The following is a 25,509-nucleotide window of genomic DNA, read 5'->3' on the forward strand; positions in this document are numbered from 1 at the left end:
CTAAATGTAGTAGGGAAATAAATATTTGAAACTACCTAACATGTTATTTTTAAGTTAATTGGTAATTAAGCTTGTAGAGTTCAACTTAACTCTGAACACATCATATCGTCCACCCACTGAGTTTACCGTGAGAGTAGTTTTCCTATGGTTCGGAATTTAAAATGCCCCAATTAAGTTAGAAAAGACTTCAAAGCCATTGTTAAGTGCTATTTTTATTCCTGATAAATTCATGTGGTCATGAAATCAGATTTCTGATATTAAAGGTGGCTATTTCTGTGGGGTGAGTGGCATTAATTATTTTACAACAATATGGGGGAATAAAAGTGAACAGAATGAAAAACAGGAGCTGTTAAAAGAGAATGAGTGACAATTTCTGTAATCCCCACCGAGAGAGGCGTCCGTGTGCAGAGGGCAGTCACCACCCAGGCTCGTGCAGACTAGAGAGGTTTGTGAGGCTGAGGGTGTGCACTCCTGCTCATACGAAAACAAGAAATAAGGAATCTACACGCAGGGCTGATTTTTATTTCTCTCATGAGCATGAGGTCAAATGTACATATCAATAAAACATGGGCTTCAAATCTCATGTAGTGTCAAATGTTATATATTACCCACATCTAGCTGTGGAGAAAAATCACTACCTCATTATTCAAAAGGCTGTGGAAAAACACCTTTAAAATTTTCTTTTCCAGCTCATAACTAGGGACATAAAAGGTCAGAAATGAATATACCCCTACTGCCCAAGAAAAGATGCCAGAAGATAGTTCAAGTAAGTGTCTAGAATTACATTTTCTCAAAAACAATTCTGAAATAGATGTTTTTTCATCTAAACTGGTTACTTCAATAGCTTCATTTTCATGGAGTTGGTTCCATTCAAATTATCCCATTTCTTAGAGAGTTGTCTTCTAAAGTGTGATTGCACGTCCAAAGGGCATGTGCCCAAAACAGAGGAGCTCATCACTGCATTTACAAACAAGTCTGTGCATCACCACTAACAATTTTATACAAGTATCTGGTGTAACTTCAATCTTTTTAACTCAACTCCAAATTACACTTGCAACACTGTGCAATTACACTTGCAACTGAATTTCTAAATGGAAAAGCATATCCCGTTCTAAACTACACAAAAATGGGTGGTAATAAATCAAGTTAATCGGTGAATGGATCTCACATTGAGAAAGTCAGGGAATGATACTGAAAACATCAAGATTCTAAACAATAAAAATCATATTATCACTGTAGTTTACATGCTTTCTAAACTTTAATCTGAAGATGGACAATGGGACACAATGAAATATTAAACAATTCATCCTTTTGATGAATCTTTGACAAAAAAAATACTTCTGAACAGAAACTCTCATGTGTCCTTCCTAATTGCTAATTGTAGCCAGCACTTTGAAGCCAGCACCGGTGGCAAACTATCTCCATTTAACTGTCTGGAGAACATTCTGAAGCCCAGATGGAGCTGGACACGAGGGCAAAGGCAGCCACTGCTCCGAAGTGGAATGGAGAACCGCCACAGGATTGACTTCCCCAACTCCCCACCTGGTCAGAAACTGCCACTGTTAGGAAAACTACTTAAGTTCAACGGTGAAGATGCATTTCCTAGGTCCTCCAGTGGAGTGTGGCCCAGGAAGTGCTTGGTGTTTCGAAGGGGTGCCCATACTTGGGGAGCTCCAGGGTTTCCATCTCAGGTCTCTGCAAGCTTACAGAGATGCAGATCAACACATTGGTTTCTCTTCCTAAGTAGCAGCCAGTAGCTAGCTGCAAGTAGAGGTGGCACAGCCACCTGTGTACCAACAGCAAAGGTTAGAAGTCAAGGAGAGACACAGCCGTGCACTGGGTCCAAGGTGAGAGGATCAGAGGGTCCCCAAGCAAGGGGAGAAGCAGGATGAATGCATCAGTGAGCTATGAAGTGCATGTTCTAGGTCAGCTAATCTTCATTTCTGTGAATCTAAAAGGATATGGAACTCACAAGCTGTGTAAAGACACACAGACTATCACGTGCTGAAAGCCAATTAGGTTCTTTGTGTCTTTGATCATTGCTTTTCTGGTTAAAAGGATTTCCACAAAAGAGGACAATCACACCCACAAAACTAGATGTAGAGATGATACCATTCTGTGGACACTACAAAAATAATTCCAAGCTTTAAGATGTCAAACAGATTCTGGACACTATAAAAACATTTTTTTTAAGAGCTGTATGTTATTAATAGTGTTTGATGGATGTTTTACTAGCAAATCAAAAATTCTGATTCTGGAAAACTTCAATTGCTAGAGGAATACATGACATACATGTCCTTAAAGTTATTTTTCTCTTCTTTTTTTCGCTTCACAATATTAGGCTTAACATAACTTCATTAATCCAAACACACCAAACGGATGCTACCAAGATGCTCTAAGAAGAATGTTATTGGCTTATAGCCAATAGCAAAGGTCACAGAGAACAATCTGGCTTTGTTTCTCTTGATGATCACAATCCCTTTAGCTAACAGGGTTCTTAAAGTTGTCACATCATAATTCTAACTCTACCTTCTGGCTCCTTTCCAGGTCTTTCTCTAGCTGGTATTTCAGGACCGTCTTTATAGCGATCCAGAAGATGTGCTGCAGCGGGGAGGGAAGCAGTGGGGAGGGAATGCTGATATCTGGGGCGGGGGGGGGGGGGGCGGTGGCGCAGGGCTGCAGCAGGAACATAGGTGTTATGGGGAGAGCATAAAGTTATTTTTTCCCCACATGTATGGTCATATTTTATAAACCATTTTGTGGTTGGTGGCGCCTGGATGGGAGGAAGAAAGGAGCAGTGAAGGAGAAGTGTCTCTTGAAGTCCTGAGTGACTGGAGGGAGCTATGAGATCCCTCCATGGCAAGAACCAGCCTTAAGGTGAATGGGGGTGAGGGAGAGGATGGCAAGCTTTAGAATGATGTTCTTTAGGGGCGCCTAGGTGGCTCAATCAGTGAAGCATCCTACTCTTGGTTTTGGCTCAGGTCATGGTCTCACAGTTCGAGAGTTTGAGCCCCACAGCGGGTTCCATGCTGACCATGCAGAGCCTGTTTGGGATTCTCTCCCACCTTCTCCCTCTCTGCCCCTCCCATGCTCTCTCTGTCAGAAAGAAAGAAAAGAAAAGAAAAGAAAGAAAGAAAGAAAGAAAGAAAGAAAGAAAGAAAGAAAGAAAGAAAGAAAGAAAGAAAAAAGAATGATTCTTTAGTAAGAATACAGAAAGAACCCTTTTAGAACCCACCCCCCTCCAGGCAACAAGTGGCCACTTTGTAGAGAAGCAGCGGGAAAGAAAGTGTGAGAGACTGAGCATTTATAGTTCAAAGTAGATGATTAAATCAATACAATGGATCAAGTTTACTAAGTGAATGAAAACTGAGGAATACCCACCTCCTTCCTGAAAGAGACAGGAAAGGTACATTTTTCTTTGCTACCTGAGTTGAGTGTGAAGTTTGCACTTATCTGCCACAGAGGCATAAGGTCATGTGAAGATGAACTGGCCACAGAAGTGAGAAGACCACAGTGCTACCTGCTCTGCTCAATGAACATTTACTTGCTCAAAGTCTAGTGGAAACAAAACATTTACTAAATAAATTAGGATAAGGAAACTAAATGCTTCCTCACAGTTTCGAAAAGCCACCAGTATATATACATCCTGACTGAGCAAAAGAACGGTGTATATTATTTACAGAGCAAGGAACGCTGTTTTACACATGTGTACAGTCCTTTTATTTTTTTTAATTTCCTGGAAGTGTTCTTGACAGAAAGAAGAACTTAGCAAACAACGCAAGGAGGCACCTTTACCCAATGCAGAAACCTGAAATGCTTCTGGTCAAGGCGAGACAATATTAAAAATAAACTTTGAAGAAATTACATAAGAGCAAAATCTAAAATGCAATGTGGAATTTGACGGGAACAGGTAATTCCTCTGTTCTTGGATAGGAAAAAAAAAAATCACAATACTTCAATGATCTTAGTTTTATCAAAAATGTAGTAGTGTTCTCTTACATAAAGCATGGTTTAGAATGAAGTTCCCTAACTTTTCTGGAGCTTTAGGTTTCAGATTCAGTGAAATTAAGTGTTTGCAAAATAAGCAATCTAGCTCTGCCCCTTTAAAAAGCAAAAGAAAGGCTCTAAACAGAGAAGTAAAACAGCAGAGACCCACCAAATACATGGCCCCAAACCACTGCACAGCTCCCCTGGGGGCCTTCCTTCAAACGAAATCTACCCAAGAGCTGCAGTGATTTCAAGAGCAGGCTCCCATTTCTCATTTGCCAATATGGTTAGACAGCTCCAACCATATTACTCTTTCCTAGCTTACTTTGAAATTTTAAGTCAGACTGCTGGTACATCACATGCTACAGTGCTTGCTTAATACCGTTTATCATTTCTTGCCTGAAGACACCATCTGACAACACGTTGAACTCCATTCATGTTTTCATGTCTGTCCTCCCAGAGAGTTCAGAGCTGGGTATCAGATTTCGTTGATAAAAATTGCTATACAATGAAGTCTCTCTTTCAAAGGTACTGTCAGCCCTTAAAATGCTATTCTTGTGTGTGTGTGTGTGTGTGTGTGTGTGTGTGTGCGCGCGCACACACACACACATAAGAATACTTCTGAATATGTGCTTCTCAGTTTCTGTGGAGACATGTAAGACTAGAAAACTGATCAGAAATAGTCTATAGTCACCATTGTGTGCACACCCTGAAGCCCCATCTTCCAAAAGTTTCCCAATCTCCCTGCACCTGATTACTGAGTGGCAGCCCGCTGTATCTGATCTCATCACATGTGTGATGTTGTCACCACACTGTGTCTTTAACACTCCTTCTTCCTTCTATCCGCTTGGCAGCATGAACCATTTTGGAGTAACTCAGCTGTATGGTTTTGATGACTCCACAGAAACTGCTTTTGGACACATCACTGGCTGGACCTCCCCTGTTACTGAATTAGACTATAGCCTTTGGGTTCCTGATCTTCCCTCTGCAGGATATACCCACCTTTCCTACACACACATATACACACATACCTACACACACACATCTAAGCTCAGTCTTATCCCAAAGCATAATATTCCATTGGGTCTTTTTTCTATAGTTACAAAAGTTGGAAAGGTTGACACCTTCAATTAAAAGAAGCTTCTGATGTTAAGTTCTGAGGCAGTAGAGTGATAAAGTGAGCCACAAAGGAGATGGGATCAATAGCAGCCTTATTACAGATCATCTCTGGCTCGGTCCAGATGGGCCGACTCCATTAATTATGAAGTGTGATTTATCTCTTCACTGCATTAAGCAGTGGTAAGACAAAATATGTGAAATCATACCAACAAGATAAAGCAGAGTGCTCCTGATGTTGGATGCTAATTGCTAACATGTCATTTCACATGTTTTATTTAAAGAAACTGTTTTTTTTTTTTTAAATAAATACTTAAAGTAATGAGTTAGAAGGGACTCTTCAGTAATTTATACAAAAACACTCAGAGAGCAAATAATATCCTCCTAGACAGAGCATGGGGTTCCTCTCGTTTAACACTAAAAAAACCAGTATTGTCTACTGGATAAATGGATTCCTCAGAGTATGCTTTCTTAATTAAATGTGAAAGCAATTAAAATAAAGATTTTTGTGAAGCTGCAAAAGATTGAAACAGACAAATTTTAAATAGAAAGTCGATACAAAGGTACTGCAATGGTAAGAATGAATTTCTAGATAATCTCCGAATAGACAGGGGCTGCCCAAGTGCCCACCGCTGTGCATCTGAACAGCCCTACTGCCTGGAACAGAATCAGCCATTATTTTTTTGTACTTTTTCTTCTTTTCATTGCCTACAACTTCATCTTCAATTTAACTACAATGACCGAAATGTATTCCATATTCCATATTAGAAAACCATAGCTTGAAAAATCAAGGAAACACGTTTTTTCTTAAAAAAGTTGTACTAAGAACCCCTTAATGCGAGAGCCATATTCTTTACAAATTTTAGATGAACAACACGTTTCTGTTGACTAGTGGCATGATGCTGTGTGGCTAATGCCAGTCTCTAGTTTTAGGACCTTGACTCTTTGAGATAACTCGCCCAAGGGGGAATCACGTAGTACTTATCTTTCAGTGTCTGGCTTATTCTACTTTGAATACTATCCCCAAAGCCCAGTGGAAAAAAACATTTAAGGAGAACTTTCTTTTTATGGAACACTACCAATGTTTTCTTTCTAAAGAGGGAAGGTGTTGACGCCTTGGTCTCTATATTTTAGGGCAGATCTCACAAAAATTTAGAAACTTCTAGTCTGAAATCTGAAACTAATAAAAAAACAGAGCTAGAGAGCAGAATGATGACTTCATCAATATTAAAAGGGTGGTAAAAATCACTTTCATTTAAAACAACTATGAGTTAGATCACTGATATCGGTGGCAGGGGAAGGTTGAGCCTTGAAATGCCAGTACAGATATAATCTTAAGAGCACGATATATCATAAAGAATATCCAGGCATTCACTAGAATGTCTTAAACTCAGGTTAAAATCCTTAATTTTCTCCCACCAGGCTTTTTTTTTTAAAGTTTATCTATCTACCTACCTACCTACCTATCTAAGAGAGACAGAGTGCAAGTGCATCAATAGGGGAGGGGAGAGAGAGAGAGAGAGAGAGAGAGAGAGAGAGAGAGAGAGAGAGAGAATTCCAAGCAGTTTCCACACTGTTAGCTCAGAGTCTGACACGGGGCTTAATTCCGCAACCATGGGATAATGACCTGAGCTGAAATCAGGAGTTGGACACTTAACTGAGTGAGCCATGCAGACGTCCCGAACAGCTTTTAATTACATGAGAGAACAAGCTCAATCTTGACATTTAATTGTGAAGAATGAATGCATTCAAGTTCATTTACATAAATTTTAAGTAAAATATTTAAATGTTTTGTTTTCTTTTAATAATATTTTTTTTCAACGTTTATTTATTTTTTGGGGGACAGAGAGAGAGAGAGCATGAACGGGGGAGGAGCAGAGAGAGAGGGAGACACAGAATCGGAAACAGGCTCCAGGCTCCGAGCCATCAGCCCAGAGCCTGACGCGGGGCTCGAACTCACGGACCGCGAGATCGTGACCTGGCTGAAGTCGGACGCTTAACCGACTGCGCCACCCAGGCGCCCCTAAATGTTTTGTTTTCTGAAGTAATAATATAACAGATATGTTCAAATACCTATAGCCAGATTTCTTTGAGCGGAATTTGATCTAACTATTGAAATAGTCTTCCTTAGTTTAAGCTCATTGAATCTTCCTTTTACTATACACCGAAGTATGAAATATGAATTATTTTCCATCTTCATGAGGAACAGGAATCAGGAACGAGTTACCTCTTACTTTGAGAGCCCCACATGAACAACTTTGGATTATTATTATCGAAGATATCTGGGCTTTATCTGCATATTGATCACTCATCTACATACCACACATGGCTAATTTTCCTGATCTGGATTGCAGAAAAAAAATGGACAAAGACACTCTTTGGGCTCTAAACCTAGTTCTGCCATTAATTTGATGTGCCACAGGGTTTCCATTTAATTATCTGTAAAATGAAGGCACTCATCATGTGTTCTCTGAGCTGTCTTTTGCTGTAACCCTCTTATAGTCTATAATACCCAAGTCTGAGCTTGGCCCTGTACTGCTGCTCAGAAATGTGCAGGAATGACCACAGTCCAAACGTTAATTTCCCAGATGTGCTTCCACATTTCTGAGCATGTTTCACTCTGTGAACTCAGCTTTCAACAGCCTACTTTTTATCATCTCTACCTGTTGAAATGTGACTCATTCTTAAAGGTCTAGCTCAAAGGCCAATATTTCTCTGAAGTTTTCCTAATCCCTATACCTGAAACTGACCATTCTTGCCCACAACTATCCAAATAATTTGTTTACATATTTAAAAATATCTATTAGGTATCATTTTACCCTCTATGGATGGATACACTTTATCTCTTCTATTAAATTATAAACATCTCAAGGGAAGAAAAGGCTTATTTGTCTGACAACACATGGACATTCCCACTCTCCATACCAGTCCAGTCCCTATTTTCAACAACCCCCACCCCTGATCTGCCTAGTCTAAGAGGGTATCTGTACTTCTCTTCTTCCTCTACTCCTGAATGGCTTTGACATCTGCTTTGACTCATGAATGGCTTTGACCCAGGGTTAAACGTCATCATTTCCAGGACCCAAGAAGTTACCACAAATAGGGCAAAAACACAATTTGGGCAGATTTAAAAACCCATTTGTTGGTGGTAATCACAGGAGCCATTAGGACAATCCAGGGGCTATGGAGAGGGTGACCATACAACTAATTATCTAAACAAAGACACTTCTAAGAGTTAAAGGGAAAATTAGTAATAATGATTCTGGGATAACAGGTGTATCAGCAGGAAAGCCAAGACGTGTGGCCACCCTACACCTGGGCATTCTTTTCTAGCCTCCAGAGTGGCTTATACGTTGTTCACATTTCCATGGCCAATTCCTTCTCTGCATTCTCCTTTTTCACAAAGCAACTGGCATATTTCTGATATACTGGTTTATTAATAAGAGTTTAGACACTGAAAAGTAATCACAGCCGTGATAGCATAAATAAATATCTGTACACTCAAGACAGGCCAAGTCATAGCCCTGCCCTTACCAGAGGGCAGGCTTCAGCAGTGTAGACTGGCAATGACATAGGACTTTTGGAGGGGATTTCTCACACTATTTTTACTTCTCACCTGGAGGCTTCAAAGTATAAACGGGAAGTCAATGAAATGAAGTAAGATCTTATTCCCAAGGTTAATTTTGGGTAAATCTCAATATAACATTACAAAAATAAAGAGCTATATTTAAAGTTATAGGCTGTCCAAGGCCTTAGTACACTTCCCATTGATATTCTTTTATCTACCTTTAGTCCATTAATTGCCACCAGGTGAGAAACCATTAAGTTACTTATAAAAGGACTAAAAAACATTACAAGAGTTATTGTTATAGCAATATTACAGTTTTTAAAATTCAAATTATAATAATCTGAACTTAATTTTAAATATTTTATAGCGTAGCATTTCAGATGGGAGTTAAAACAGAACAAATCAATAGAGCCAGGGGTATAATACAGCAGAGCTATTTCAATTAAACATTATGTAAGAGTAATTTCACAATTTAAAAACTTTCAACAAGCTAAAACATTCTGTCTTATCACTTCCGCAACCACACTACTGTAAAGTTATGTGCAGACAAGAGTTACGCAATAAGAGTTATCATTTACAAGCCCAGGAAGAGGAAGGGGCAGGGAACCAAGTACACTGAGTGATTCCTGTGCCAAATACTGTGACAAGTGCTGTGAGGTTGCCCGCGTCCATAAGCCTCTTGACCACGAACCCTGAGAACCTCCTGCTCAGGGTCGGCACTCAGCCCCTGGACTAGGTCCTGGGACCTAACCCGTGTTCCGTCCACCCTGTTATCACCTACGTGGGGTACCACCACCCCAACTCTCAAGAAGTCCCTGTTAAAAAGGTTGCCATGAAGAAATGTCACTGTATGACTGCCACAGAGATCAGGGTCTAAGTCATGTTAGATTTTGGTGAACAAAATAGGTCTACAAAATGTCTGACAGTTTTATTTGTTGCTTCAGGTTGAGAAGCATTTACACACATCAGCTACTTCTCCTGGCCCCTCCTCATGAAACTTGAGGAGGTGGGAACTAATTAGGTGGCCTCGGTCACAGCATGAAAGAGCTCTTCAAACTTTCCCATTTTTACCTCTTCTATCTTTTTTTTTTTTTTTGGCCACAAAGGATCACAGCATAAGCTTCTTGTTTTGCTCCCCAGCTGCCTCCTACCTTCTAGTTGACTGCACGGCTCCCTGAGGACAAGGGAGATTCATGTTCATTCTTGTGACTCCTGGGACACCCAACACAGTGCTCTCCCCAGGGTTTAGATACATTTGCCCCTGGCCTTCGTCCTTTCTTCAGGTTGACTGCACTCTCTGTAGTTTGCTTGCAGTGACCACTGTTCAGCCCTTTATATCTCTTACACTACCATGAACTCTAAGCTAGAAATAGTAGGGACTAATTCGCATCTGCAGCTACTGCACAGGAATCTAGGAAAAAGCTCACAAATCACCTTTTTAAGGTAATGAACTGATAAGCTGTTTTAAAATATTGTGTTCTACTGACTTGTACCTCCAGATCTTATTTACCTGAAGACTCGAGTGAATATGGTCAAGAAGTGAAGAAGATCAAGAGCAAAAGGTATTTCAAACGTTTGTTTTTAGAAACAGTACGCCATGGTCAAGTCGATTTGTGAAACGGGGCATACTGTATCTATCGCCCTCTTGGGGACTCACTGTGTTAGCAAATAAAAGGCCCCAAGAAGTCCTGCAGTAAAGACATAGGATTAATTTTGTTCAAAGCAGTATTTCCCCAAATTATTTCACCACGGAACCCTTTCTCCCATGTGACATTTACTCATATCCTAAGAAACCAAGGTTTCTCTGAACACACTGTGGGAAATGCTGACCTAACGTGTTGTCTCTTTCCTTTGAATTGTAGAAATCCCTCCAAACTAAAGCTTTTAGATCAATTTACAGAACAGTCAAAAATATTTCTGTTAGGGTTTATGATGCAAATCCCATTTCTTTTTTTTTTTTTTTTTAATTTTTTTTTCAACGTTTTTATTTATTTTTGGGACAGAGAGAGACAGAGCATGAACGGGGGAGGGGCAGAGAGAGAGGGAGACACAGAATCGGAAACAGGCTCCAGGCTCCGAGCCATCAGCCCAGAGCCTGACGCGGGGCTCGAACTCACGGACCGCGAGATCGTGACCTGGCTGAAGTCGGACGCTTAACCGACTGCGCCACCCAGGCGCCCCCAAATCCCATTTCATCTTTAACACAGCAGGCTACATCAGATGAAGCCTAGGGTTCTGTGGTCTTAGCTCATGCATTTCATGTGGAGGACGTAGTGGGTGTGGCCTCTTACCTCTGAGCACCCTGAGGAGCAAAGGCTGACAGCCTGGCCAATGTGGGAGAGGGCTGCCCAACAGCACCAAACCTCACAGGCTGTAAGAGCAACAGCCAGCACTCATGAGTTCTGACAGCCTCCACTACGTTGTGAGCGTGAAACAGTGCTGTTCACCCACTAATTCTCCCTTAGAGCTATGCAAAGCCGAAAAACACAATAAGAGCAGGATGTGATTATGAAAATGCAAGATCTATGTAAACACAAAAATGTAATATTCTAGCTATCCTGAGGATACCTCATTAACGTTAAGTTGATTACAAATTACAGGTATCTCAGAGAAGCTGCTGTAAGGAAGGAAAGCATCAAACATTCTAATCATGTGATGGAAGAAATTGCCCCTAATGGTGTTTAAAACTTATTTTAGAAAAAATTAAACTTCTCACTTTTACCAGTCTCAAAAATGAAAACAAAACAAAACTGAGCAAATTTTCTCTGATTGCAGAGAAATACGAAAAAAAAATTCTTTGCTATGTATGTGTAGAAAATAGTGTATGCTTTAGAAATCAATTCAGATATATTCTTGAAAAGCTAACGACTATTTAATCCAACTGAGAGAAGTGTTTCTGAATCCTGCTTTCTAAAACAACAACAAAAGAATAAGCTCTTTCATATACAGCGAAGTCAGAGGAATAATTTTTCCAACAGAGCCACATGAAGCATGAGATAGGAAAGCACATCTTAACAACAGCGCCTAAGTATGTCTGGTATATCATCTGTCTTAAGATGTCTCTCTCACTCGGGCTCCATAAAAGTACAAACAACAACTCACCATGTCGTAAGTTGTTACAATCTTCTTTAGAACCTCAGGCACGATTCCCTGCAACTCCATCGTGGGATACTGCTCGCTAAGATTCAGGACCACGAGGGGTGTGTTATCAGCTCCCAGAAAGCGGGGAGATACCGCCAACATGCACTGCATGAGATTGGCCACAGAGGAGAGGCCACACAGCTCTTTGAATGACACCACTGCATTCTGTTAAGAGGAAAGAAAGGAGGCACTTTGTAATTAACCAGAGGCCTTAATTTCTCACGGATATTTTACTTGATATACTTGATTATATTTGAACTGCCTGATACAATGGTTATTAACAATGTTATGACAGAATTAGCTAATGATTATTTTATTCCAGGAAAAATTGGCTATTTTCCAAAGTAAATACAGTTATAGACATTTGCAATACCAATTTATCAGAAGTAGAATTCTTCTGAAGGGTAAAGCCTCTTTTCCGATCAAAGTTCACAGTGGTGCTAAGGCTGGTATGCAATCATGAGCAAACAAAAAGAATGGCTTCTGTACTCAAAAGAGGTAAAGAAAAAAAAAATCGGGTTTAAAGTAAGTGTCAAATATGTTAGCAATCAGAAAGGGAAAAGGGTATTTGTGAGACAGAAACTTGAATGTCTCTCATCTGGTTATGCCGGCTCCAAATCTAAAGGAATTTTTTTTGGGGGGGGGGTGTGGTTTAAACAACAAATTTATTATCTCACTTATGGAGGCTAGAAGTCCAAGATCAAGGTTTTGATATGGTCTGTTCCTCTGAGGGCATAAGAAAGTCTGCTCTATCTCTGCTTCTTAGCTTTGAAAGTCATATAAAGATGAAGGCAGTGATCTGCCAGCCAAGGGATGCCAAAGATGGCCAGTAAACCACCAGAAAATTGAAAGGGATTGTGAGGGCACTGCAGTTTACTGGGGAGGCCTGCCCACCGGGAGACCGTCCCTATTAGTGTGCCCACTGATTTCAAGGTTTCTCCCTCTCTCTTTTTGCTAATCACCAGAGGTATGCCATTAAAATATCCGTTAAAGAAAACCTCTTGAGAGTGTAAAACACCATAAGCTGGCATTCTTTGAGCACTTACCAAGTGCGAAGCTACAGTAGGCATACTTACTACGTACTACCTCCTCTAATTCTCTCAAAGAGCCACGCAGCGGGTGAAGAAACTGAGTCTTGGCTGTAACCTCTCTCTGTTATTTCTCTAAGGACACACAGCTGGTAAGTGAAGGAGTCAAGATTTTGCCCGAATCTGCCGATGTTGAGACCTATGCTTTTAATCACTATGCTATAACAACAGGTACATCCTAACCAGAATAGGAGTTATTCCAGACACACATGGGGTCCCTATCTGGGCATGGCGGCCAGAGGGGAGGAGTCGGGCCTTCCAAGTCCTGTGCCTTCTGCTCTCAGATACCCCAGTCTTAGAAATGAGTGGCACTTTGCTTTAGATTTAAACATTTTCTTCTTATTAGTAGCTCTTTAAACACGGACATCAAACTCAATGTTATTTTGCTCAAAATCACCTGTATGTCGACTGCTTGTGACAATAAACCACGGCTGTGATATCGACAGCAGGGTCTCCCAATAACTCCATCACCCCTTCCTGTTTTATTTTCTTCACAGCCCTTGCTTGTGTCTGCAACTGACCTATGTGCTCATTCGCCTACCTGCTCACGGTCTGATTCCCTCCCCCACTGCCCACTCCCAACTAAAGGGACCGCTTGTTCACAGCTACGTCCTCATGGCCCAGACTGCATGCCTGGCAGGTGCTCGTTAAACCCCGCCACCGACTGCCCTGTCGGGGTCAGTGCAGACACGCAGCTCTGGAAACAGGATGTTCGAGCTCTGGAGAATCTTCACGGGAAGGCTGTGTCACACACACAACAGCAGCCCTGTGGCAGGGGACCGTGTGGCTTGCTCAGAGCTGAGGGTTTACCAAACCATTTTCACCCTGAGAAACAGGGAAAAGCCCTTTGGGTTTCTGTTATGCTTTTACTTGGAGAGAAAGAGAATAAAATTTCTCCATTGTGGTAAGGTCTTTTTAGTAATGAGGTATCTATAACATCAGTACAGGGTTGAAATCTGAATATTCTGAATCAGGTTTACTTGCTGCTGGCATTCTTCTCATAATGGTTATATATACATATATATATATATATATATATATACATATATATATATATACACACACACACACACACATACATATATAAAATCAACTGATACATTATATATATAATACATATATATACACATATATAACGCACATATACATAATACAAACACATGCCGAGCAGCTACCACAGAAATGGCTCTCTCACACACTGGGCCGGGTTAGGGCCGCTTAGCTCTGTGAGGCAGGCCTTAGTATATTGCTGGACATGTGGACGATCCTTAATTACACATTAATTCCTGATTGCTTTTAGTGATTATACAGTTTAGAGGTAATCATTATCTTAGACTTCTAATAAATATAGATGCCACATGTCTTTTACTTAAACAATTAAATAGCCGTCCTCTAAAATCAAGAGGAGGCTCAAAACACAAATGCAATGGCTCACTTAAGGGCTCGCTATTTTCCTAGTACTGTAGCTCCAGAAGAAAGGACTGGAACCTGTCCCTTTTATTTTGGTAAGTCCTCAAAGTGTGCTCCAGCTAAAGATAATAGAGATTATTTATTCAGAAAAACCAGAGATTCCCGTGTACATTCTTAGAAAAAAAAAATGGGGATCCGTTAAGCAGATAAGGACTAGGATTAACAAGGACTAGGATATGGTTATGTGAGACAGAAAATTTATTTTAATATTAATAACATTTCATTTCATTTCAATAAAAATTGATTCTAATACATTATCAATATTTTCAATACCAACTACAGTTTTGGAAACTTAAATGATAAAAAAATGAGACTAGTGGTAAATGGTCTAATAACGAATTAGAATTTACAAATTATTTAAAATCAAACACAGTATTATAAAAACAAACCCTTCCAAAGCCTTCATGTGAAGAAAAGCCGTTGAGTAAATACTTAACCACAAGAACGTACCTGCATGTTCTCTCTCAGATCTGTGGCATCGCGTATAGGGGGCTGGGCATTCTTGAACACCTCATCTACAGTTTTAATCCACAATGTTCTTAAAGATGCATATTCCCTGGATTTCTTCCCTTTTCTCACAGAAAGGCCCCTTTTATGTGGTTTCCCTCCTCCTCTTCGGTTAGTAATGGCCACGTGGACAAACAAAGAAGCGTGTGCTAGGACCTCTCCAGTGAGTGACTGCAAGGGGACATGGCGGTAGCCTGTTTGTAAACATTCAAAGGGGATTGTGTACTGACCAATGAACTCATCCCCAATGTAGTCATCATCTAGTACAACAAAGCGCACCATGGCCAGTTCAGGAAGGTTGATTTGAAATTCAAAGCTTTCATCAAAAATGGGAGCATCCCCATTCTGGTGCACTGTTTTTGTCCTTTGTTCCGCACAGTCGGCAGGGATTCCGTGAATTTCAACATAGACGTAAGGATCCACTACATCACCTTTGGCACCTGATCCTTTGGGTTTGGGAAAGTTCTGCCCGCTAATGATTTTAATGTGAAGAAGCTGAGGTGAAACCCCAGGGACGGAGTCCTTTGTGTTGGCACTGAAGAAAGACACTTCCTCCCTCATGATGGCCGGCCGAAGGACATAGCCACAGTTCCCATTCTGCCTGAACCAGCCAATATTCAGGTCCATCATCAGGCCTGGGGTCTGAAAGTTCATGGCTACGATCTGACAACCACACTTCCAAAAGTCTTGAGGGTTCATGTTACTGGAGTCAATTCTCATGGGGCTGGGGAAAACCCTAGCAAGGAAACGTTTGTTGTAATTTACAAAGTCCCCTGGATTCTCATTGGCATATTTGCTGGCAAGCACTTCGTTAAATGAACACACTTCCCAGTACTTCTGAACCTGAAATGACACCTGAAATTCTTTGAACTGAACCGACTTGCAGATGCTCACCAGTTCAGACAGTTCTTTACATAGCTGAAATCGCTTCACAGGCACATTGTTGGGCTGCTCCACGTTCTCCTTTCCCATCCTCTGAGACATTTCTGCTCCCTCATCTTCATCAGTAACATCCCCTTCTACGCCTGAGCAATTTGAGGACAGCTTCTTGGCTTTAATTAGTATCCTCCCCTTCAGGACATCTGGGGATGGCAGATAAGATTCCTCCACATTGGGTGATGTTGTATAGAGCTTGTCTCCTAAAATTTTCTTCATGTGCTGGACCATTACCTTCTGCTGTTTAATAGAACAGTGATTTTCTAAACATAAGATAAGAGGATACTCTGAAGCAAAGAATGCGTACTTGTTAATAATATCAATGACACTGCGGAAGACTATCTGAGAGGTCATGGTGTGGCCCGTGTAAATTACAGGTTCATTATCTGGCCCGTCCCATACATCTAACTCAACACTCCGGCAACCCATTTTAAGAGCTCGGATGTATCCCGTGATATCAGAGGGACCTCGGAACTGATCCTCTATTAAGTATGTATTATGAGATGAGTTTATAAAGTAATGAGACAAAGGTTGCTTCATATCTTGACAGACCTTCTTATGTTCCGGATCAAATATATAACAGTCAGGTGACATAAGGTAGTTAGTGAACCCATCTATGGAAAGCCAGCCCTTTTCCTTACCTTCTTTGGATGGCTCATATTTGTGAATAATCTCAAGGCTAATTTCCTCATTTATATGTGCCACACCCTGCTCTGCCTCAAGAAACATCATAAGGTCCTTGGTATCAAGAAATTCTTTATTGCTTGAAAACTGAACTAAAAGGAAATAAATTTCAGGCCTGGTACAAAGCTCATGGAAAACCTCAACAAATTCTTCCTTTGTGACTTCAGTACCAGCTTTGTCCTTGGATTTGTGCAATTCTTTGAACTTGAGCTCAATTTTGCTAGTTTTTAAACCGGGATTGAGGTTTCTGATGCACTGCACAGCATTACACAGAGTTATATGTCCAAGGTCTTCTACATCAATTTCACTAAACATGTGTGAAACCCAAGAAGTCCTCATGTTGTCTTGGCTACTTTCTAACATATCAAGTGTATGTTTTCCATAAGAAATTAGGTACCGCAGTCCCGTAACCCAGATGTTCGCAACATCTGCAGAGTTGGCAACCAAATCAAGTGACTCATAATTCTCTCCGTATATGACTGAAAATGCGCAGTCTTCAGATATCTGGTCAGAAATGCCATTGCTGCGGAATATGTCTGTATTTTTTCCCGTCCTCACTTCCTTAATGGATTTAATGTCAATCTTGGCTTTCTCAGAATCCTTCTTAGATGGCTCCCACCTCAGGCTCTGCATGTCGGCATCCAGTAAAAAATACCTGTGGTAAATCCTGGAGTTGGAGCGAACCTTTTTGAGTTCTGAACCCTCAACCATCGAATTGATGCAATCACTTGCACTGCTGATCTTCTTCTCTGTTGGCATGCTACTAAACGAGACTGTCTTCTTCCGTTCTCTTTTCTGTTTTGTACCATCCTGGGAGAAAAAAATAGTGTATAAGAATAACATAAACACAGGCATCTATGTTCAAGACTAGGAATAAAAATTAATTTTTTTTTCAACGTTTATTTATTTTTGGGACAGAGAGAGACAGAGCATGAACGGGGGAGGAGCAGAGAGAGAGGGAGACACAGAATCGGAAACAGGCTCCAGGCTCTGAGCCATCAGCCCAGAGCCTGATGCGGGGCTCGAACTCACGGACCGCGAGATCGTGACCTGGCTGAACTCGGACGCTTAACCGACTGCGCCACTCAGGCGCCCCCAAAATTAAATTTTTTAGGGGCTCCTGGGTGGCTCAGCTGGTTAAGTGTCCAACTCCTGATCTTGGCTCCGGGCATGAGCTCATGGTTCATGAGACTGAGCCCTGCGCTGGGCTCTGTGCTGATAGCACTGAGCCTGCTTAGGCTTCTCTCTCTACTCTATCTCTGCCCCTTCCCCCTCCCCCCTTCCCGACACACACGCATGCTCTCACTCTCTGTCTCTCTCTAAATAAATAAACATTTAAAAAAATTAAATTTCTTCAAGAAAATCATTCTGTTAAGATTTCCTATTGAATGATCTGTGATAAATGATACTCAATCACTTACAGAGCTGAGAAGGGGCCCTGGAGTTTACAGCCTAATATAAACAAGTAAAAAAAAATCATTATTGAATAATTGCAGTCCGTGGGTGTCAAAAAACACAATTTCAATAATACACAATGAAATCCTGTACAGAGAGCTGGCTACATAATTTTCAGAGCTCAGGGAAAAATGAAAATGCAGGACTCCTTGTCCAAAATTGTTAAGAATTTTAAGGTGACAGAAGAGCATTAAGCCAAAGTGCAGGACCCTTCTGAGTGTGGGGCCTGCACAACCGCACAGGTCATACACCCACAAAGCAGGCTCTGCGTGTGTGCACATCTCCCATACTCGTGTTTCTCAAAGGGCTGTCACCACACCACTTGCCTCACAACCACCCGGGTTGCTGATTAGAAAGCAGATCCCTAGGCTCAGGGAATCAGATCTCCAAGGGTTAGTGCCCAGGAATTTGCATCGTAGGTAACACTCTGGGTGATGGGGATGCATACTAAAGTTTGAACACCACTTCCTGACCACTTGTATACACTAAGATGTCTAGACATTTCTGGAAACTATATATGCCAAAAGACCAGACAGAGCTAAGTAGTGACCACTAAATTGTGTGTTAAGTGAGTAGACACTGAAATCCCAGCAGAGATTCCTGGCTCATCAGAGTCTCCTATTAGATTAGTCACGGTTCTAAAGACTTCAGATAGGTATGGTTTTACTGTTGTGGGGGTAATGAATCTGCATCGGAGGCCTAGATTACAGCTGAGGGTGCTTCTAAATTCTAGAGTTGGGTTTATTAAAGCCTACTAGCATGCACCAGGCTAGTGCTTAGGACAATGTCACCTAGGTACTTCCAATATCAACAGGTTATTAACACTATCAAGTGAAAAACTTTCGGCAGCATCTATTTCTAAAGAAGTCTGTATCACCAACGGCACACCCCTTAACTTTCTCGCACAGTGTAATAGGTGCCCACCTTAAGATGTCAATGCCACACCTCTGTGTGTATTTTAAGTTCTTTCCCTGTGCAGACAGACACTTTTAGTATTTTCTTTACATGCTCAAATGACCTCAAAGTCTCTTTCACGATTTTCACAATTTTAACCTAAAACATGCTATTGTCTTTCAGGAGGTACGTGAAATATTTGATAAATTTTCAGTAAGTCATTATATTCATACATAGGGAATAGACATGGAGATTGAGATAATATAACTTCCGTGGCAATAAAGAAAAGAGCATGAAAAATATTATACAAAAGCAATTCTAACTTTCCTGCTCTGGAAAGAATCTATTTTGAGTAAAACCTCTACATTTTAGAAAGTGATTATGCTATTCTCTGCATCTGCAATTTAAAACCACTCTTACTTTTTGACTACCTATACTTCCAAAAGCAATTTGCAGAAGGTAATTAAACTTAAACTTTAAATCATATGGGTATCATTTCCCTCAAAGTTTCAAAATGAACCATAGAGGCTTTTGTGATCTAAATGCCAAGATAAAACATAAAAGCCACAAGGCAGAGTATTTCTTTGCAATTGAATCCTCAGAACAATAAAGTGCAAAAGACATAAAAACTGTGGCAATTGTATCCATAAGATGCATTGTATCATAGCTGTTCCAGATCCCTAAAGCATAGACTGCCTTCTATCTATTCAAGCAAGTTGGCATGAAATTAAATTTGTAATCAGCCATGCATAAGGGCACGAAACAAATGTGTAAATTTCCTATTTTTCAGAATAAGGATTGTCTTTACCTTTAAAAACACACATGTACCTTCAGTAAAGACAACATAGTAATTAAGTAAGGGAATTTTATAGTCTTTATAAATTATATCTCTAGATGCCACTAGTAAAAAGAAGTCACAAAGATAAATGGAGGTGCTTATCCATTTATCCATTAAGAATATATATAGCATTTCCTCAACATTGTAATCTTTTATTCTGTCAGTTACAACATATTGATTCTAACTTACTACAATTGATACATTTCAAATTCATAATTTTCTTTGTTATTAAGACGAAAAGGCCAAATTGCAAAGCACATTAATAACATTCTTCTGTGCTCACACACCCTCATCTGTGGGATAGGCAGGAACTTAAACACCATACTTGAGGCTTTAAAAACATTGCTTTGCTTTTCACAAGCCAGCCAGGTTTTGGTTGGTGAGTTCTGATCATCCACTGTAGACACACGAACGTGATGGTCACCCAAGCACAGGCCGATGTAATGACAGCAAGGACCTCCCTCACCAGAGACTTTCCTGTCTCTTCTTCCCCCTCTATCTGCTGTTGCCCAGAACCATCCTGTCCTCTCTAGAGCGCGCCAAAGCCTCCTTCCTCCCTGACAGATGAAGCTATTAGGAAACACGACAGAGGCATGTGCTTGCTCAGAGACCAAAAAGGAGAACAGGTGTGTGAGCTTGCCCTCACCAGCGGGTGGACCAGAATCACTGGCTGGAAACAACCGGAAGATGTGAAGGCAGGCCAGTCCCCTCTGGCCAAGAGTAAGGAAAGAGAAGGACAGAAGTCCTTGTGTGGGAGGGGAGGACAACTGAGGTTCAATGGCAGGAGATCCAGGCCCCCAACTTGCCCGAGTCCCAGAATCTTTACCTCACACCTACTCACTTCTACTTGGCTTTCACTTTTCAGTCCAGCAGTGATCAAGTACAGTTCACTCTTGACCAACGTGAGGGTTAGGGGCACCAACCCCCCACACAATTGAAAAACCCATGTATAACTTGTGATGCCCCAAAAACTTAACTGCTCATAGCCTACTACCGACCGGAACCTTATCCATAACATAACTGGTTGATTAATAAAACATATTTTACATGCTATACGTATTACATACTATATTCTTACAACAAAGTAAGCCAGAGGAAATGTTATTAAGCAAAATGCCAGGAACAGAAAATACATTTACAGGACTAGATTGTATTTATTGACAAAAAGTCCATGTGTGAGGGGACTCACACATTCAAATCCACGTTGATCAAGGGTCAGCTGTATTGCATCAGTATCAGACCTGGAATCTATTTGCTATGTTGTCTCTTAAGGTTAGCTGAATTTAACAGTGAAAAGCTATCAAACCATATGTGCTACATATATAGTCTTTTTACCTAAAGAAAACAAAATGCATATAACTTCCATGCACTCATCACCTAACACCAGAGGGGAAAAAACACAAGTTTCTGCCGAGATGGAGGTGCCTCAAACTACTTTTAAAAAGAGCTGGCTCTTATAAGTCCTCACCATCTAAAGCTTCTGAGTGGTCAAAGAGAATGCAAATCTGGCCCATTGGTGGATTTCTGCTATCAGCACTTATTAACACCAAGAGAAGGAACAAAAGACAAATGTTCAGTCTGGAGGCAAATCGGCTTCCAAAAAACCCACCTCTACATCCACCCTGAAACGCTGAATTCTACATAAAGGCAGTGATGTCAGTGTGGGGATGGGGGCAGGACATAACAGAATGAAGAAGGGGAGGCAGTATGGAAACTAAGCAGCCGTTTGTCCCTCCAGTTTGAGTCAAGTTATTCAATTTCATTTATAAATAACATTAAAGAAAGACCTGAGATCTTTATGTTGATTGAAGGGGGCCTAGGATTAAAGAGAGTTAAGAAACACCAGGTTAAAGAAATGTCTATCCTTAAAAAAAGAAAACAAAACACCCCCAGAAACAACTTGAGACCCCTTAAAGGAGCACAGCAAGGCCTGGTCTTTCTTAAGCTCAGTAACAATAACCCTGAATTGAAGGAATAAGTCACGCTGAGCACATCAGAGTTACCTTGCCAAGGTTTTTCATTCATTGTTAAAACTTTGATGTGCTCTCCAAGATGAGCAAAAAAGGAAAAAAAAAAAAAAAAAGGGATGTAGAGCAAAGTCGGTCACTTTGAAGGTCATTTTATACAATCATATGGATTGAAAGGAATAAAAGAAAAGCTAGGTACGGTCAGATGTTGCTTCCCACTCACGTGGAAGTCCTCTTACTGCAAATAACAGAAAGCTGCTTGGCCCATGGATTCTTCCCCTTGCGGGTTCCCTCTCCCATGATGCCCTCTACTGTATCACCAAGAGTTCACCCTGACCCAACTTTGGCAAGGAGTCTATGAGGGCACAGATCAGCTTATGGCTTGGGAACCTATAGGTGACTTGAAGGTCACCCATGTGACTAAGTACAAGTTAAGATGACAGCTTAGAGGGCCACCTGGGTGACTCAGTCGGTTTAGCATTCGACTTTGGTTCAGGTCATGATCTCGCAGTTCATGAGTTTGAGCCCCGTATTGGGCTCTGTGCCGACAGTTCGGACCCTGGAGCCTGCTTCGGATTCTGTGTCTACCTCTCTCTCTCTCTGACCCTCCCCCACTCGCACTCTGTCTCTCTCTCTCTCAAAAACAAACATTAAAAAAAAAAGTTGATAGCTTAAAATGTGGAAAGCCAAAGCCAAGAGAGAACATCACTCCCTACCATAACAAGAAAAAGCCAGACTATCTGTAAAATCATGTTTTCTTCTATTCATCAGAGAACTGTGGTCACAAAGCAACCAAGTTTGGAACTGAATTCCAAAGAGTGACAAGCCCTTCCAAGGAGAGACAAGACATAGAAACTGTTTCATGTTTGACAGAGCATGGAGGAAGAGGCCACCAGGGAGGCCTGTGAGAGGTCCGCTAAAATTTTAAGGAATTCATAAAGGCCAAGTGTGGGCTAGTATATCAGTGTAGAGTAACCAGGAGTCCCAGACACAGGGAGAGTTTGTACTCATTTTTAAGCCTTCTTCATGGGTGCTCCTGAAAAAGATGGGGGGGGGGGAGAGCAAGAGAGAGAACCCCTCTCCAGGTCACAGGCAATTAAAACTGCCTGTTTCCCCAACTACCTTACTATATTGAAGCAAAAGCTTTACACCCCTGAGGGAAGAGCAGCAAGCCGTCTTTCTCCTAGGTCCACTGGGGGAAGGGTAGAAGCAAAATCCATCTATCTCTAAAGCCAGGCAAAGCTCTACTGCCCCAAGGGATAGGAGAACCTCTTGGACTTAGAAGCCTGCACCAATAAAAACAGAACCTGACTACCATCAGAAGAGGGGCAGAAAACTGTCTCCTGCCCAAACTCAGCACAGATACTCCCTTCTATGGGAAGCAGGGCAGGAATGCTGACAAGGTCCCAGCCCTGATGCACAGGAGCAGAGGGCTGCCTAATATTGAAACGAGACCAGGAGGACCAACAACTCCCCCAGACTCCCCCAGAAGCCCAGCACCAAGTAACAGGCAGTGTACCATAGAGGAGGGGTAAGAACACGGAGAGAGATCCCTTTCTCACACAGACTTTGTAGATGAAAGCTGAGGGCAGAACAGGAACAATGAGTAAACCCTCTGGGACCCTAGCCCCCACCTCAACACAAGGTTATGGTGGCCCACTGGTGGAGAAATGTAAAGTCAGTGGTACACTGAAGGTAACAAGGTAACAATGGCAACTCAAAATACAAAACCAGCTCAATTATGGACTAGATTAGCTTAACTTCCCCAATACTAATGACCCAGAAGAGGAAGAGGAATGTTCATTTCTCAGTATAAGTACTCTTTACCTCAGTCTTTATTAAACATGATGCCTAGCATTCAATCCAAATTACAGGACACACACACACACACACATTACCCTCTACCCAAGACAGGTCACAATCAAGCTGCTGAAAAACAAATACAAAAAGAAAAAAATTTTAAGTTATATACAGAGGAATATACATCAGAATTATGATCCAGATGGATTACAGGGAGTCCACTTACATCTAACCACAGGGCATCTACTTGACCCAGCTTGCTAATGTACTCCATGTAATGAATAGTTTTCGAAAGTTATTCCCTTTTAAAGGACTGTAGTCCCTAAATTCTCCTGTGCTTCCACCAACAAAGGTGTCCTTATGCTATGGGTAGGTCTCTGAAGGGTCACAGGTGGGTTTCAGAGGCCCCAAAAGACTGTGATTGGATTCTGAAAGTGATATGCAAACCCATCCCTCCTCCTCTTAAGAGGTTTAGAATCATGGCCCTTACTTTTAAAAAAAAAAATTTTTTTATGTTTATTTTTGAGAAAGAGGGAGAGACAGAGTGCAAGCAGGGGAGGGGCAGAGAGAGGGAGACACAGAATCCGAAACAGGCTCTGGGCTCTGAGCTGTCAGCACAGAGCCCAACGCAGGGCTTGAACTCACAAACCGCGGGATCATGACCTGAGCTGAAGTTGGTCGCTCAGCCGACTGAGCCACCCAGGCGCCCCATCATGGCCCTTATTAACATAAGCTTCCAGAGGCAAAGAAAGAGATGATCATTTTCTAAAAATGAATGTCAACCTTAAATGTTAAAGGCAAAGGATATGTGTTTTTTAGGGTTGTCAAGGAAATTTTAAGGCTCTCCAAAAGAGAAATGACAAACTGAGAGAAAAGAAAGCAAAAGAAAACTACATAATTCATGGATAGAAGTAACAGAATTTTACTAACAAAAACAGCAAAGCCAATCAATCATAGAGTTCTTATTCATAGCTGTGAAACGGTTTTCTTTATTCCAAGGTAGAACAAAATAATCCAACAGTTTATAAACTTTTTAGTTTATGAGTTACCCACAGAAATACTATGAGCCACAAGATGGGAGCTAGTATTGCATATTCTCTATGCCTCCATTTCCCACTTGTAAAATAGAGATTAAAAAAAATACCTGTGTCCCCCATGTGTTATTTATAGTATCTACCTCATAGGGTTCTTATAATGGATAAGTGAGTTCATAGTTGGAAAGTGCTCTAAATGCTGTCTGAAGGTTTGTACCTTCTTTATTGCTGCTCAATAAATACATTTCAGGCTGAAATTATTTCTTCATGAAATAAAAATAAAAAGAAACACTATCATAAATGTACAATTGCAATACTCTAATCACTTAGAATTTGTTGAAAGTTAGTCCCATTCCAGACGAACAGAATGAGCACATTTCCCCTCTGGGTCTTTTTAAACTAAGGTTACTAGTTAATGCTACTTGTAGGACCCAGTGGATGTCATGCCTAAGACATACTGGGAAACTGTCAAAGGCAGCCAGGTGCCCTCTCAGAATAAAGCTTCAACAGGTTGCACCACGACATTCATAGCAATGATCCCCATAATATTTTTGTCTAAAAACTAATCAAATGACTTCACTCAAAGCATTTTCTGATAAGAATTATTCAGGTGATTCCTTCTACCTCATACTCTCATACCATAATATTTCCTACAGTGTTCAAAATAACTCCATGCAAAGAAAACACATTTCCAATTCCTGTAAAATGAAGTTTTCAAGGTCAGGTTAAAGCTTCCAAATCATTTGATGCAATGGGTTACACCTGCTCTGAAAAGAATAGGGTCTTTAATTATGAAAGCAGAGGATCGCAATGGAATACAATTATTTTCATGAAAATACTCTTTTTTAAATTTTTATTTATTTTTGAGATGAGAGGGAGGGGCAGAGAGAGGGAGATACTGAATCTGAAGCAGTCTCCAGGCCCTGAGCTGTCAGCACAGAGCCCGAAGCAGGCTTGAACCCATGAACCATGAGATCATGACCTGAGCCAAACTCAGATGCCCAACCGACTGAGCCACTCAGGC

General features: G+C 41.1%; 1 protein-coding gene across 3 annotated transcripts in view; it reads right to left on the reverse strand.

The window, feature by feature from the left end:
• PLCL2 (phospholipase C like 2) overlaps positions 1-25,509 on the reverse strand; it is a 191,588-nt gene that overhangs the window by 57,292 nt on the left and 108,787 nt on the right. For 2 of the 3 annotated variants that reach the window (XM_086674234.1, XM_025914052.2), the window contains 2 exons: positions 14,821-17,307; positions 11,774-11,977 (listed from right to left, as the gene is read on the reverse strand). In XM_086674234.1, coding sequence (XP_086530360.1) covers positions 11,774-11,977; positions 14,821-17,307 — 2,691 coding nt within the window. The remainder of the gene's footprint in view (positions 1-11,773; positions 11,978-14,820; positions 17,308-25,509) is intronic. The other variant, XM_086674235.1, reaches the window with a different exon arrangement.

The sequence above is a fragment of the Puma concolor genome, chromosome C2 (assembly GCF_028749965.1).
Source record: "Puma concolor isolate L17-30 chromosome C2, mPumCon1.1.hap2, whole genome shotgun sequence".
Classification (NCBI taxonomy): Eukaryota; Metazoa; Chordata; class Mammalia; order Carnivora; family Felidae; genus Puma; species Puma concolor.